The sequence below is a fragment of the Sebastes umbrosus genome, chromosome 18 (assembly GCF_015220745.1).
Source record: "Sebastes umbrosus isolate fSebUmb1 chromosome 18, fSebUmb1.pri, whole genome shotgun sequence".
Taxonomy (NCBI): Eukaryota; Metazoa; Chordata; class Actinopteri; order Perciformes; family Sebastidae; genus Sebastes; species Sebastes umbrosus.
Window position 1 is genome coordinate 20,037,857 of NC_051286.1, and position 13,855 is coordinate 20,051,711.

At 40.8% G+C, this 13,855-nt stretch overlaps 1 protein-coding gene across 2 annotated transcripts in view; it reads right to left on the bottom strand.

Annotated features, from left to right (window-relative positions):
* The window catches only part of atad2b (ATPase family AAA domain containing 2B), a 92,969-nt gene that overhangs the window by 42,042 nt on the left and 37,072 nt on the right, over positions 1-13,855 (bottom strand). For both annotated transcript variants that reach the window (XM_037750802.1, XM_037750801.1), the window contains exon 24: positions 12,176-12,304. In XM_037750802.1, coding sequence (XP_037606730.1) covers positions 12,176-12,304 — 129 coding nt within the window. The remainder of the gene's footprint in view (positions 1-12,175; positions 12,305-13,855) is intronic.

The window sequence follows — 13,855 nt, forward strand, 5'->3', positions numbered from 1 at the left end:
ACACCCCTTGTGGAGGAGAGCATACACCTAGCATGAGTCCTCCAAGGAGAATAGCAATGTCTAACAGCCAGCACTGGTACTTGCCTACCGTGCTGTGAAGAGCTCGGGCCCATCTTACATCCAAGACATGGACAAACGGTACCATTTTTGGGGTTGTACCCACATGGTGGAATGTACTTGTACCCACACGGTTGAGTGTATTGTAAGTCGCTTTAGAAACAAAGCGTCAGCTAAATGAATGTGATGTAATTATGGCTGTCAATCGATTAAAATATTTAATCACGATTAATCGCAAATGAATCACAAATTTTTTTTATCTGTTCAAAATGTACCTTAAAGGGAGATTTGTCAAGTATTTAATACCCTTATCAACATGGAAGTGGACAAATATGCTGCTTTGTGCAAATGTATGTATATATTTATTATTGGAAATCAATTAACAACACAAAACAATGACAAATATTGTCCAGAAACCCTCACAGGTACTGCATTTAGCATAGAAAATATGCTCAAATCATAACATGGCAAACTCAAGCCCAAAAGGCAACAACAGCTGCCATGCCAATTTTTCCTCGCCAACATTTAGCTTAAGTTTGGAGCGTTATTTAGCCTCCTTTCCGACAAGCTAGTATGACTAACTTCGACAGCCTTAAATGTAATGTAATCTAGCCACTAAATACTGCGTACTTTCACTATAAAAACTATACAGATCAGTGCTGGTACACAAGGTGTATAAATAGATCTTCTCCAAAACCATACTGCATCTTCTATCCTTCGTACAAACAAATTGAAAAGACTTCATTATATAATAATCTGAGGTCCTTAATGGGATCATATGAGTTATGGATGTACCGTCGCTGCTATGTTTGTTTTCACTCTGCTGACCGTCTGACAAAAGCTGTGATCTGTGAAGGATAGCCATTGCGCTTTGTCAGAACACTTACACTTGCTAAATTGATTAGATTAGATAGCAATTAGATACCCTGTGAGTCTGTTAAGGGATTCAGGTCGTCACAGCTGTATAATAATAGGACTCGGCAGAAAGGGATATTAAATTAAACACTTTTTATACAGGGATTCTTTGCTCTACATAGACACCTTACTGGATCAGTTTAAGGATTCATTGACTTTTATATGCTGGCAAATTAAATTAAAATTAGGTCTGTTTCAGTCACATGCGTGAGGTCATGATGTCTTAATAAATTATTAGTTAGGACAGTGAGTAATTATTTGCTCAAACTAACAATTTCCATGGCCTAAATTTCAACATGCTGTGCCCTGATGATAATCTGCTCCTCAGGAGTAATGCTAAAACAAATGTCTGCTTCCTACAGCATTAAGGAATAATGCTGCATATTAGACAGACTGCTGCACTCAGGATAATGGTTTCAGCTTCTGCAGAGAAATAAAGTTTGCTCTTCTTAAGTGTTTTTCTTCAATACATCATATATACCTCATTATCTGATTTAAAAAAAAAAAAATCAAATCTATAAGTGTAACAGCTTACATTGTCTTGTTCTCCTTGAGGGAAAAATTGGATATAAGTTTGATCGTATGGTGGGCAATTTTCCCAGACAGTGTCTAGACTTAGACTAATCCTAGTTTAAACTGCCTCATGGTGTAGTTGGTGTTGGACTTTGAGATGTTGTGGGGTAACTATTGATTGCTCGCAGCTCCTGCTTTGGCTGATTCAACAACTTTGCCTGCAGGCAGCGATTAAAGCGGAGCCAGACACCAAAATAAAAGCCTGCAATAACATTTATTCTCAATAAAAATGTTCTTATGGAGTATGGAAGTTGTCTAGCTGAAATGAAGTGAGTTCAGGCAGGCTATTCAAGCGGTACTGTGCACTTGATCTGCTAATTTGTCAGCTGAGTTCTTGCATTGTCATTACACCAAGCGGATGGTCTTTTAAGGTGTCAGACTGAGTTGCAGATTCTTAACGGCCATTTGTGCTGCTGGTGCTTCCCGTGTATTCATACCCCACAGGAAGATATTACTGTTTCTTTCTTGCTCCTGCTTTTACTTGATTCTGCAATAAAAGTAGAATTACTGCCTTGCGGTTGTATGCCTCCGTCAACCTGTCCGGTTGCAGTTATGTGTGAATATATGAATCCTTGAGTCATGGCCAAAAGCGTGTTTTGTGAAGTCACAGTGACCATTGACCACCAAAATCTAATCAGTTCATCCTTGAGTCTAAGTGGATGTTTCTGCCAAATTTGAAGAAATTCACTCAAGGCGTTCTTGAGATATCACAAGAATGAGATGGACGTGAGTTCACAGTGACCTCTGACTACCAAAATCTAATCAGTTCATCCTTAAGTCCAAGAGGATGTTTGTGCCACATTTGAAGAAATAACCTCCAGGTGTTCCTGAGATATCGCATTCACAAGATTGGGTCAGATGTGCGGACGGACAGACAACCTGAAATCATAATGCCTTCAGCTGCAACTATCGCCGGCACGGAGGCATAAAAAACTACCTGGTGAAGCTGATAATATTTGGCTTGAGCTAAATTACAAGTTTAGATTTGTACAATTCGTATTTCTTGTCAACTAAAAGCATTCTACTTTCAGGTGGTCAGGCAGGTTGGGAATTTGTATTGCATTTTTCAACAGCTGTTTGCACTCTTACTGATACAATATCCCAATATATAGAGGTGATTCTAATTAACTATCACTAGTAATATTAAAATGAATAGATAAGAGATTATCTGTACTCGCATACCATTGAATGAACACCCTGTTCTCTTTCAAGTTAGTGGTTGTACTTTTGTGAGATTTTCTGAGGCGAGGGAAATTCATATCTCCAGCCTTCTCACACTTATCTTACAATTATATTTCAAAACTTTTTTCATAACTTCAAAAACCAATTTTCCATGACTGTAATAGTGTAGTGTAATAAAGATCAGAGATTTGCAAATAACAAGTTTCCCAATATGCAGACCCTAAATTTAATTAGGAATTCCAAAGTGCATTAACTAAAAGCAAAATGTAAACAATAGCCTTCAGTAGTTTGTACCATGCGTAATATTCTACATTTACTGAGCAACAGCGACGGACTCTACTGCCCAGAAAGCTTCTAATGTGATACAATCTAATAGAAAAGCTCTGCAATAAATCTTATTGGTGATGATTAATTTTTTAAGTCCACCAGAGTGACGGCAATTCAACTTTATGTTAATTTGTAATGATGCAGTTTGTGGTGGCATTGGAATGGACTGCATTTGTAAGGTGCCTATGTATGGATGCATATACAGATATAATGCTGTTAACTCTCTAATTGGTGGGATGATTAACAATGCTTTGATTTGAGAGTGAAGCTTTAGTGAAAGTCATTGAAAAGGAGAGAGAGCCATTTACAGCCACTTGTCCCTGACACGGATCGCAATGTTGTATGATGGTGCCACCACAACAAAGACCAGAACTGGCTCATAAAACAATTAAACGCTCTTACTGAAATTTGTCATGTTAACACTGCATGAACACGAATGACCATTAGCAACGGACATGACACAGATAAGATTGATATATAACAATGAACCATTCACAGGTCTGACCGGAGAGTTACATAACTGCCCTCGACCTTTCATGACATGTCATAATGAGTGGTTAGCCGGGAAAGGGCAGTTTTGTTGAGAGCACACGCATCTCATCTCTGGGTTTAATGGAGATGTGGCGATTAGCCTGGACAAGTGCAATTCTAAGAGTAATTTGATGTAATTAAAAACCCAGCCGGCCCACATTCCTATTCTTATGGTGGTCTAATGCGACTCAATGTTGCTTAATGTGGCCATCTATTCCCCAGAGCCCTCAGGGATGTGAGCATGGATGGCTGAGTTTGTGTTTGGGAAAGTTAATCTCCGCCACACAACATGCAGACATTGTCTTATCTATTACTCTGGGAAAGATGAAGCTTCAGAACCAATAATCATCAAAACCAAAACTACTCAACGGAAGATTTCTAAAGCATAATACACAAAATACTAGGGCTGTCAAAGTTAACGCAATAATAACGCATTAACGCAAATTTGTTTTAATACCACTAATTTCTTTAACACTTTAACGTAACTTGCCATTTTTAGGTTGTAGCGGGCTCAGTTTTAAAGCTAGAGGGAAGATACTGTACTGTATCATATGAAACTATAAAACCTGAGGAATCCATTGGTACCAACCATGTTATACTAGCTTGTCGTGAAGGAGGTTAAATAACGCTCCAAAGTAACACTAAATTTTGACGAGGAAAAACTGCCAAGGATATTTTCAAAGGGGTCCCTTGACCTTTGACCTCAAGATATGTGAATGAAAAATGGGTTCTATGGATACCCATGAGCGTCCCCTTTACAGACATGCCCACTTTATGATGATCACATGCAGTTTGTTGCCTGTTGGGCTGCAGTTTGCCATGTTATGATTTGAGCATATTTTTTTATGCTATTTGCAGTACCTGTGAGGGTTTCTGGACAATATTTGTCATTGTTTTGTGTTTTTATTTGATTTCTAATAATAAACATATACGTACATTGTCATAAACCAAGCATGTTTGTCCACTTCCATGTTGATAATATTAAATACTTGACAAATCTTCCTTTAAGGTACATTTTGAACAGATAAAAATGTGCGATTAATTTGCGATTAATAGCGATCAACTATGGACAATCATGTGAATAATTGCGGATAAATATTTTGTTATTCTGTTGAGGAACTCATTGCATTTCGACTGCAGGGCCCATGGTCTAAATCAAGTTCCTGGGCCTTTGGAGGGATGACGTCGCTGATTGGTGAAAAACACAGCGCCGCTGCTTCAACTGCTTCATTCATAAACAAGGAAGTACTCTAGTATCGATTTGGGACCACTTTAGGACAACTATTTTTTCTCTTTGTTTGATAACATTGAAAGTAAAGTTAGGAGAAACAGTGAGATGAGAAACAGATACCAGCTCACTTTCCATCAAGCTGGGTTTGAGTAGTGCATAAAGTCCAAAAGATAATTTGGATCTCACAAACAAATCCATAAGTCATTCCAACTAATCAAGCACTAATGCATCATGTTTGTGCAATTGTTCCAGTCAATTACAACTTATCAGAACCGAGCAGAGTAAGGGAATACAGCCCATTAAGCCGCTTGGCGTCTGATGTTTACTGAAATTGACTAATCGACTGCACTATGGTAAAAACAATGAGAGCAAAAAGCCCAGGAGACCTTGTATAAATTTTCTGTCTGTAGTAAAAACCTAAATGCTAAGATGTTGGGCTGCTCTTTAATGTTGGAGAGAAACAGAGAAAAACAGGACAGGCCTCTTATCATAGAAAACACAGTCCCAGATCCACTTTAATTGGAAAGGCAGGACAGCCAATCCTTTGTGAAAATCTAAACCTGTCTACCACCCGTGGAAGCCTCTGAATGTAATTTGTGATGGACAGATATTCCTAGAAAGAAAACACAATTTCAAAACAATGAATGTGTCATTTGAGGTCCAGCCATCTGATTTACCAGTCAATCAACAGAAATGTTGGCGTTTAGACACAGTATGAAGGCTGCTAAGCTTTACAAAGCGTTCCTCTCTCTCTCTCTCTCTCTCTCTCTCTCTCTCTCTTCTCTTCTCCCCTCCCATCACCTTTCTAACATTCTTAGCACAGCTTGCAGTTATTGGGCATGCACAGAGGCGATGAGCAGCAACGCTCAATCACCGCAGTGCAACTCTCCGGGCTCATTCGTTTTGGGGCAGAAATGTAAGCTATTTACCGTAATATATATATATATGCTTATCTGCAATGCACAGTAATAAAAAAAAAAACAGACGTTCAAAATCCTGTGAACAGGATCACCGCCCAACCCTGTCAATTGTGTACACTCATCACGCAGCGACAACTACACAGTGATGTGCTTGGAGTGAAAAGACCCGCAGACACCGAATGAATCTTCAGAGACACCAACACTGATGTCAGCTCATCTGCACCCTAAAACAATAAATGGAAGCAAGAGGCATCATGGATGATTTTACATTCATTTCACGCTCGGTGCCACAATGATCCGAGAGGCATCTGTGCCCACAAAATGGCAGCTTAAGCTCAGCGCTTATTCGCTCAGGGCTTTGCATGCTTTGCATGGATTTTATCAGGGAGCGCCACTGGGTGTCAGAGTGTGCAACTCGAGATTGTTTTAGCCGAGAGGTAGCTCGGGAGAATCAGCGCCTAGTTCTAATAACTACTAATATCGTCACTATTTCAGTTGCAGGCGAGACGCTTTGTTTTCTGCAGTTGACCAATGGGTATAGTCTAATTGTATCCCTTAGGAAGCTGAAGAAATATTACATCCATAGATCAACATGCCATTCATCACCTGTAGGCTGTACCAGATGCCGTTCAGAAGGGTATTCGATGTATATTGAAATGTGCAGTATATGATGATTGATATAATGTAATAAAATAATAAAGGACTCACTTGAATATGTGAATCTATTAGTGCAAAGACATGCCAGTATTTTAAAAAAAATGATTTAAGAAAACCCTGTTTTGCATTCTCTAAATCAATTTGCCAAGCAAGAAAGGATCAACTACAGGACAGAATTTAATTATCACGTTTTTCTTTTCCAATTTTCAGATTTGGAACAAAAATGTGAGATGAAGGAGGAACACAAGTGGAAAAATGTTAACGGGGGGATTGGGTGATTGGATGAGGGTGTTTACAGACCACTTGGACTGAAAGAGTAGCTTGCAACAGCGGCGTCCTGGCCAACTGTGCGTCCAAATTTCACTTAACTCTCAATTTACTGAAATGTGTCAAATGCAACACTCGCAGAGTAGAGCTTTTGGAAAAGCAACAATGGCAACAACTGGTTTGTTGCTCTTGCAAGGGAAGCAAATACTTAGGGAGATATTATTTACATCAGCATGCATGCAAAACACATTGGCTTCAAGGTTAAATGTCTCCCTTCAGTGAGAGCAGTAGGTTCAGTGTCCTTGTAAACAGAAGAGGCAGAGAGATGAGAAAATCAAGTTAACAGAATTGTCTTCAGCCGTGCTTTGTGTTTCTTAAACGAAAAAAGTGCCCTCTTATTAACCTATTTCCTCGTCCACTGTGACCATCACAGGCTCCCTTTGTCCTGAGCAAAAAATCCAGGCCATCATTTTAAGCAGCAACTACTTCAGCCTGACGTAAAAGGAAGCGGGAGTGTTTATTATGACTTTAAATATCCCATCAAGGTCTTGTGATGGATTGACATTGGCGACGGGGAGAGGAGCTGTCTGTTTACTGTGATGTGAGATACAAGGCAGGGGAGAGGCAAGACACAGCAGTGTTCCATCTACATGAATACAGCCTGGTGGCTGTTGCCTTGGGCATGCTATTGAGTGACGCAGAGGACACATTATGCAGCTTCTGCATTGTGTCTTTTTCTTCTGCAAACAGTTGTTGTCAACTGGCAATGGAAAAACAACGGTGAACCATGCCAATAAAAAATAGACTGAGAAAGGTTTTTTACCAAACTGAAAAAGTAGCACACCACTTAAAGCCCCCCTCCAGCCAGTGTTACTTCCTGTTTTTTGGTTAACGTTCTCAAACAGGGAATGAGGGCGTGGTTAATAGTCAGACGTAATTCATTACCACGGCAACCAGATTGCATTGTTTTTTCAACCCAATTTAGATGAATTTACTGTCAGACCACAAATGAGACAAGAATTAGCATAACACACCAACTCTCTCTCGCTCGCTCTCTTCTTTACCGTCTCCTCTTGGCGAGGCGGCCGTCCGGCTGCTGCTGCACCGAGGAGCCGCACCGCCGTACGCCGGTCACAGTGCACCGGAGGACGGATAGACATGTTGCTGAGCTCCGCCATTTGAAATGTATTTTTAGGACGTTTTGGAGGTGCACCGGCCTCTTTCACCTCAGCTCCCAACACCGACACCGCACTGCACTGTGATTCATTTATTTATCTACTGGGACTTTTCTCTTGTTTTCTTTTGGGCTGAAAGCGGTGTGCTCCCCGTCTTCCCGACCTGTTAGACTTGCAGCTTCTACTATAGTCATATGTCATATACCCATTTTAGCAAAAACCTTCTTTTCTTTTTTTTTACTTTGAGCACAAAATTAAGTTATTTGTAAAAAAAAAAAAAATGGCAAACAGTGAGGCTAATCAACTTAGTCAGGAAATGACTCGAATAAATATGAAATATCATAGAAATGCCAAAATACACTGGAGGGAGGCTTTAAGTCTGACTATGACATTTAAGAAAAGCAGGAAAATAATCAGACATTGATATTTTTTTTATAAGCAACAAACAGCACATGCCTTCTGACTGTCACTGGAAAAAAAGAACAGCTGATTGAGCATGCAGAAAACAGTCATGAGTGAATGAGAAAAACAGAGGATTTAATTATGAATGAAAGGAAGGCACTCTATATGAACCAGATCTGTGTGGTAGTGCACTGAGAATGAACCCGGGGCTGCAGCCCAGGTAATGGGCCTTGGGTTTTCTCTTCCTCCAGGGAGGGAGTGCCATGAGAGAAGGAGGGGGGAGGTAGAGAAAAGGGCAGTGAGAGAGAAACCATGACAGAGCTATTCACGCAGGCTAATGGAAACCACATCCTTCTTCCTGTTTTCTTGTGCATTAACAACAGAGAGGTCTCCCGTCTTCCTACCCCTGATTGACCCAGCAGCAGCAGCAGCTGCCCCCAGCTATCTAGATCTCAACAAGCGGGCTTATCCACGGCCACTGCTTTTAACACCTGATTCAGAAACATCCTTAGCCTTCAAAAAGCTTTTCGCGTAACTTTCTCCACGGTTCCAAATAGTGCATCTCATCATCGCCACCACTCTCGGTTATATCTGAATGTCACAGGCAATTCTCAGCTCTAGGCAAACGGAAAAGAGGGATGGGAGGAGAGATGGAAGAGGGTGGCCCAGATAAAAGCCCTATAGAACTGTAGATACCAAAACAGCTCCTGATAGGCTTCCCCCTGCGGGTTATGATCTAGGATATCTTTAACCTTCATGTGTCCTGACCTTCCACAGAGGAGGAAGAGAAGGCCAACGACCCCGAAATGACCTGGCATGCGGTTGGTGCAATTTCACAAAACAGTGCATTTCTTCAGTATCGGCACAGAGGATGCATCCCTCCCACCAGACGCACTATACGCTTTCATTATGATGTTGTGTCACATCTCCAGACATAACTGACTCTGTGATCAATTAGCCTAATAGCTGCCTTGCTGAGGTGCTCCAGGTGAGAACTGGCTGCCGATGTCACAAATTAATCACCTCAGCCAGTTAGCCTAATTAATTAAGCCTCTGGTGGAGGCTGATAACGACTCTCCCAAGAGCTTCTAAATTGGTGGTCCGCATCTGTGACATTTGGCTTTGTAGATAAAAACTGCAGCTAAAAGTAGCATATATACTGTTGGCTGTCACCCTTAAAAAAAGAAGAGGATAGGTCTGTCGGGATTACACAAATACTAATTAGTTGATTAACATTAGCATGCACTCTTCTTTCATTTTGCTTTTATGTGTTTCACATCGTTATAGATATGTGAATGAAAGTGCTTCATTAGTTTGACATTATTAGGGCTGAAACGATTCCTTGAGAAACTCTTATAACTCGATTACTAAAAGTCATTGATACAAATTTGGAAGTTCGGATGACTCGCGCAGCCACAGTCCGCAGTGCGAGTGCTCAGCACTCAGTCAAGCAGCGCAGCAGAGAGGAAAGGAGGGATAGATAGGCGAGCAAAATCCCAGAATATTAATTACTTATTAATCAATTTTGAATTCAAATATCATCCATAACCTTTTAAAATAATTTGGAATAATAAAAATATAATTGTTTTCTTTAAAACCCAGAATGTAATATGTCACATAAATGCACTGAATGGGTTTAGTTTTGACAGGTAATATTATCGTATGCAATTTAAGCAATGCAATTTTAGATTTTTCTAAAAGAGGAAATTAATTAATAACATCTTAAAAATACATAATTCCTCAATGTTTTGGCCTGGCAGGGAGTCATCTCAGGTCCGACTGGCCACCGGGCTAGCAATACACTGGCGGAAACCCTGGTATCGGATCGGTGCATAGGCTGGCGTACTCGCCAATACCCGATCCCGAACTTCGAGCACTATTGGACGCATTTTCAATACTGGTATTGGAAACTGAACAACTCTAATTCATTTTTAAAAGAGACTTGTCTCATTTTCTCTTTTGTATATTTAGTAAAAGTATTTCTTATCCGATTAGTGGATAGAATAATTGATAGAATACTCGATTACTAAAATAATCGTTAGCTACAGCCCTGGACATTATATAGGTTTAATGCGAAGAATGAATCAATACTGTAAATAACTATTAACTGTAGGCTTTATGCATTGATAATATACACCGAGATGCGAGTTCATTCGGTACACCTGTACAATATCATGTGATAGTAAATCATACATTTGTGGAACTTTTCAAGTTCTGTGTCAGAGAGGTTGAATCAGCTCTATGGCAATTTAGGCTGTAGTTATTGACTGTGAAATGACTGTGCAAAATGAATCTTTGAAATATGGCCTCCCTTTAAATATTATAGCTGTTTTCTTTCCTGGCTTAGCAGGACAAGATAATCTGTAGTGATCTCAACACTTCAACATGCTCATATAGTTTTACAGTATTAATGGCAGCCAACAGAGGCCCTCATCTCTCAAGAGGGGACCATCTCCCTGGGAGAAGGAATGGTTTACCCACACAGCAGGGGCTCCGTTAGAGACACTTTCATGAGGGACAAGCACCACCTTGTGTTGGACAGTTGTACTACACAGACGCACAAAAAGTGTATCTAAACTTCTACAATAAACAGACCACAATAATGATTAAGGCTCACTGCTTCAGCCAATAAATTCATCCATATCACATCTTTGCCATCTGTGTCGCACAGAAAAGGCAACTGTACACAAATGAAAATAGTTTGGTGACTCTTTGAGACAGAGGATATGTCACAACACATCCCACATATCCTACAATCACACTCAATCTCATGATGACTGTTGAGGGCGCCTCTTTTAGCCCTCATCATTCCCCTTATTTGGTCCAGGTGGAGGCTTGAGGGCATTTTTCAGATTACATGTAAAACCTGCTTATCTCTGATTTGTTCAGGTAACAGCCTCATTAGTCTGCCCCCTGCCCGTACCTGGCCCTCCCTTCGCCCTTAGGCACCTGCCGTTTACCACAGGTGGGCATGTAATTGCTCTGTGGCGTGGTCATGTTCTGAGTGGTTAGGAGAGAGCAGCCTCGCTAATGAGGCTACTCACTGTGATGCTTCTCCACCGCTGAGAAATATATGTGCATGCATGTGTATGTGTGAGCAGGCAGGTGTATGGCACCGCATACATCTGGTACACTGGTGTAATACAACACAGCTGCTTGTTGCTGCGTCAGAGACGGAAAGAAAAACAAGGTGAGTAGGCGACAGCCGAAGTTTGAGTGTGAGTGAGTGAGTGAGTCAAACAGAAAGCTAAAAGGGTACTGAAATTGCGGAAATTGAAATTGCAGCTTTATGTCTTTTTCACTCACACTGAAGAACTTCATCACCGACATGCTATGTGTGTGTGGCGTTGCCGACTGTGCTGCTGTGTGCCGACGTGAAACCATCATGTGTATGATGCATATGTGTGTGTGTCCGGCAAAAACTATGATATATGAGACTGCTGAAAACCGGCCAGCTCTGATCGGCTGCTGATTGACGGCGCATCTCTAGCTGTTAGTTTAGGAAGCGCTTGATTTATGCACTTTTCTATGAGCGGAACACGTATTCTAAACGTCAATATCACAGTCCATCATGTTCATTTAATTGTGGGAAGCCAAAATCGTGATCGCGATTAATATTCGACTAGTTGTGCTGCCCTTGGTGTGACTGCACTGCTTTTCAAAATACGCAGACATAATCATGTACACAAAAGCTATCAAAACTGTACAATCTTATTCAGTGGTAGTAGTCATTTTTCACAATTTCACAAGCAAATTGGATGGATAATGAGTCTACCAAAACAATTGTGGCTCTGCTCTCATTTAACTTGTCCTATTAGGTGGGTGGGTGGGTTATGGAGGGCAAACATATGCATGATCACTCTATAGTTCTCATCAAATCGCCCTGTTCAGGTTGTACTGCAATAATACAAGTTTTGGATAAAGGTTTGAATACTCACTAGTGGTGCACTGCTTGTCAGTGGCCTCGCCCTGAGTGCTGCTCTTCGCCTGCTCCTCTCCTGCGGCGTGCTGCTTTCTCGTTGCCACAGCGCCCGTCGGCACCGCCGGCTGAGCTGGCGTCTGGAGGTCTGTGGTGCCCACAGAGGATCAGTTACTGACAACAGACAACACTCTTTGTGTGTGCGTGTGCAATTGTGTGTGTGTAAGTGGGAAAACACTTCTGAAACACACTGCTGGCAAGATAAGAGTGCTTGTGTGTATGTGGATGTGGGCATAAACACCAAAAGATGAGGACTAACCACAAGTCAATCAGCACAAATATAAAAAAAAACTACAACGATATCCCTTTGCTGTGGCTTCATGTTTCGCTCCGAGAGCTTGTGTGTGACAGGAATGAAAAGCAGAGGTGGAGTGTGGAGACACGCAAGCCCCTGAAAATGAGACATTTCAACTCTGACATCCAGTGGTATTTAACTTTTTTGGCCAAAAATCAGAGCTCCTTTCATCTTGTCACGGGGGAGGAAATCTCCCAGGATGCACTGTGGGTTTTGAACACTGCTGCAAATGGACATCATGCAGTGCTGGGCTAATTGATAGCTTTATAGCAGGACCTCGACTGGAAGATGAAATATTTACACCGCTGTATTCCTCCTCTCAGGCATTTGACTTCTGCTCCTGCAATATTCATTTAGCATCCTGTGCTTTTGGATGCTAAAAGAGGAAATCAAAAGCAACAGAGTGACTTTTGAAAATTGCTTCCTCTTTGATAAGTTTCCCGCTTGACATGGAAGAGCCAGGCCTCTGTGGCTTAAGTCAGAAGTCAATAGGCCCTCGGGGGGTAGGGCTGTACATAATACTGTAGATTAGGTTTTAAAAGAGAAATCGGGTCTTCTTGTGCAGTTCCCTCAATACACTTGTGAGCTTTAAAACATGTCTGAAAATGTAACCCAAAATGAATCATGACAGAGCAGAACAAAAAAGGGCAATAATGTGTGACAGTGTCTCATCTCTTTGAATGCGTAAAGATAAAGGATATTTCATGGGGAAGAGCATTAGGCACTTTTCTGATGTAGCAGAATGGTTTTGTTTTCCCATGCCTGTAAATTCAAAAACTATCAGTGCATTCATGCACAAAGACTGGAATAATGACCTAAATGTTACGATTAATCGATTAGGTGTCAACTACTTTTAGGGGGAAAAAATCCAAATTCTCTGATTCTAGCTTCTTGAATGTGTTCTGGTTTCTTTAGTCCTCTATGACAGTAAACTGAATATCTTTGAGTTGTGGACAAAACAAGACATTTGAGGATGTAATCTTGGGCTTTGGGATACACGGATTGACATTTTTCACAGTTTCCTGACATTTTATAGACCAAACAACTAACTGATTGATCGAGAAAATAATAGAGAGATTAATCGACAATGAAAATAATCGCTAGTTGCTACTTACTAAATATAGACTTTGATGAAGTGACCTGGTTATAAGGGCTGTCAAATTAATGCGATAATAGCGTGTTATCGCGAGTTAATTTTAACGCCACAAATTTCTTTAATGCATTAATGCAATCGACCTTTTGTTGGTTGTAGCAGGCTCAGATTTAAAGGTAGCTACTGACATCATATGAAACTAGGAAACCTAAGGAATCTATTGGTACCAACCATGTCATACTAGCTTGTCG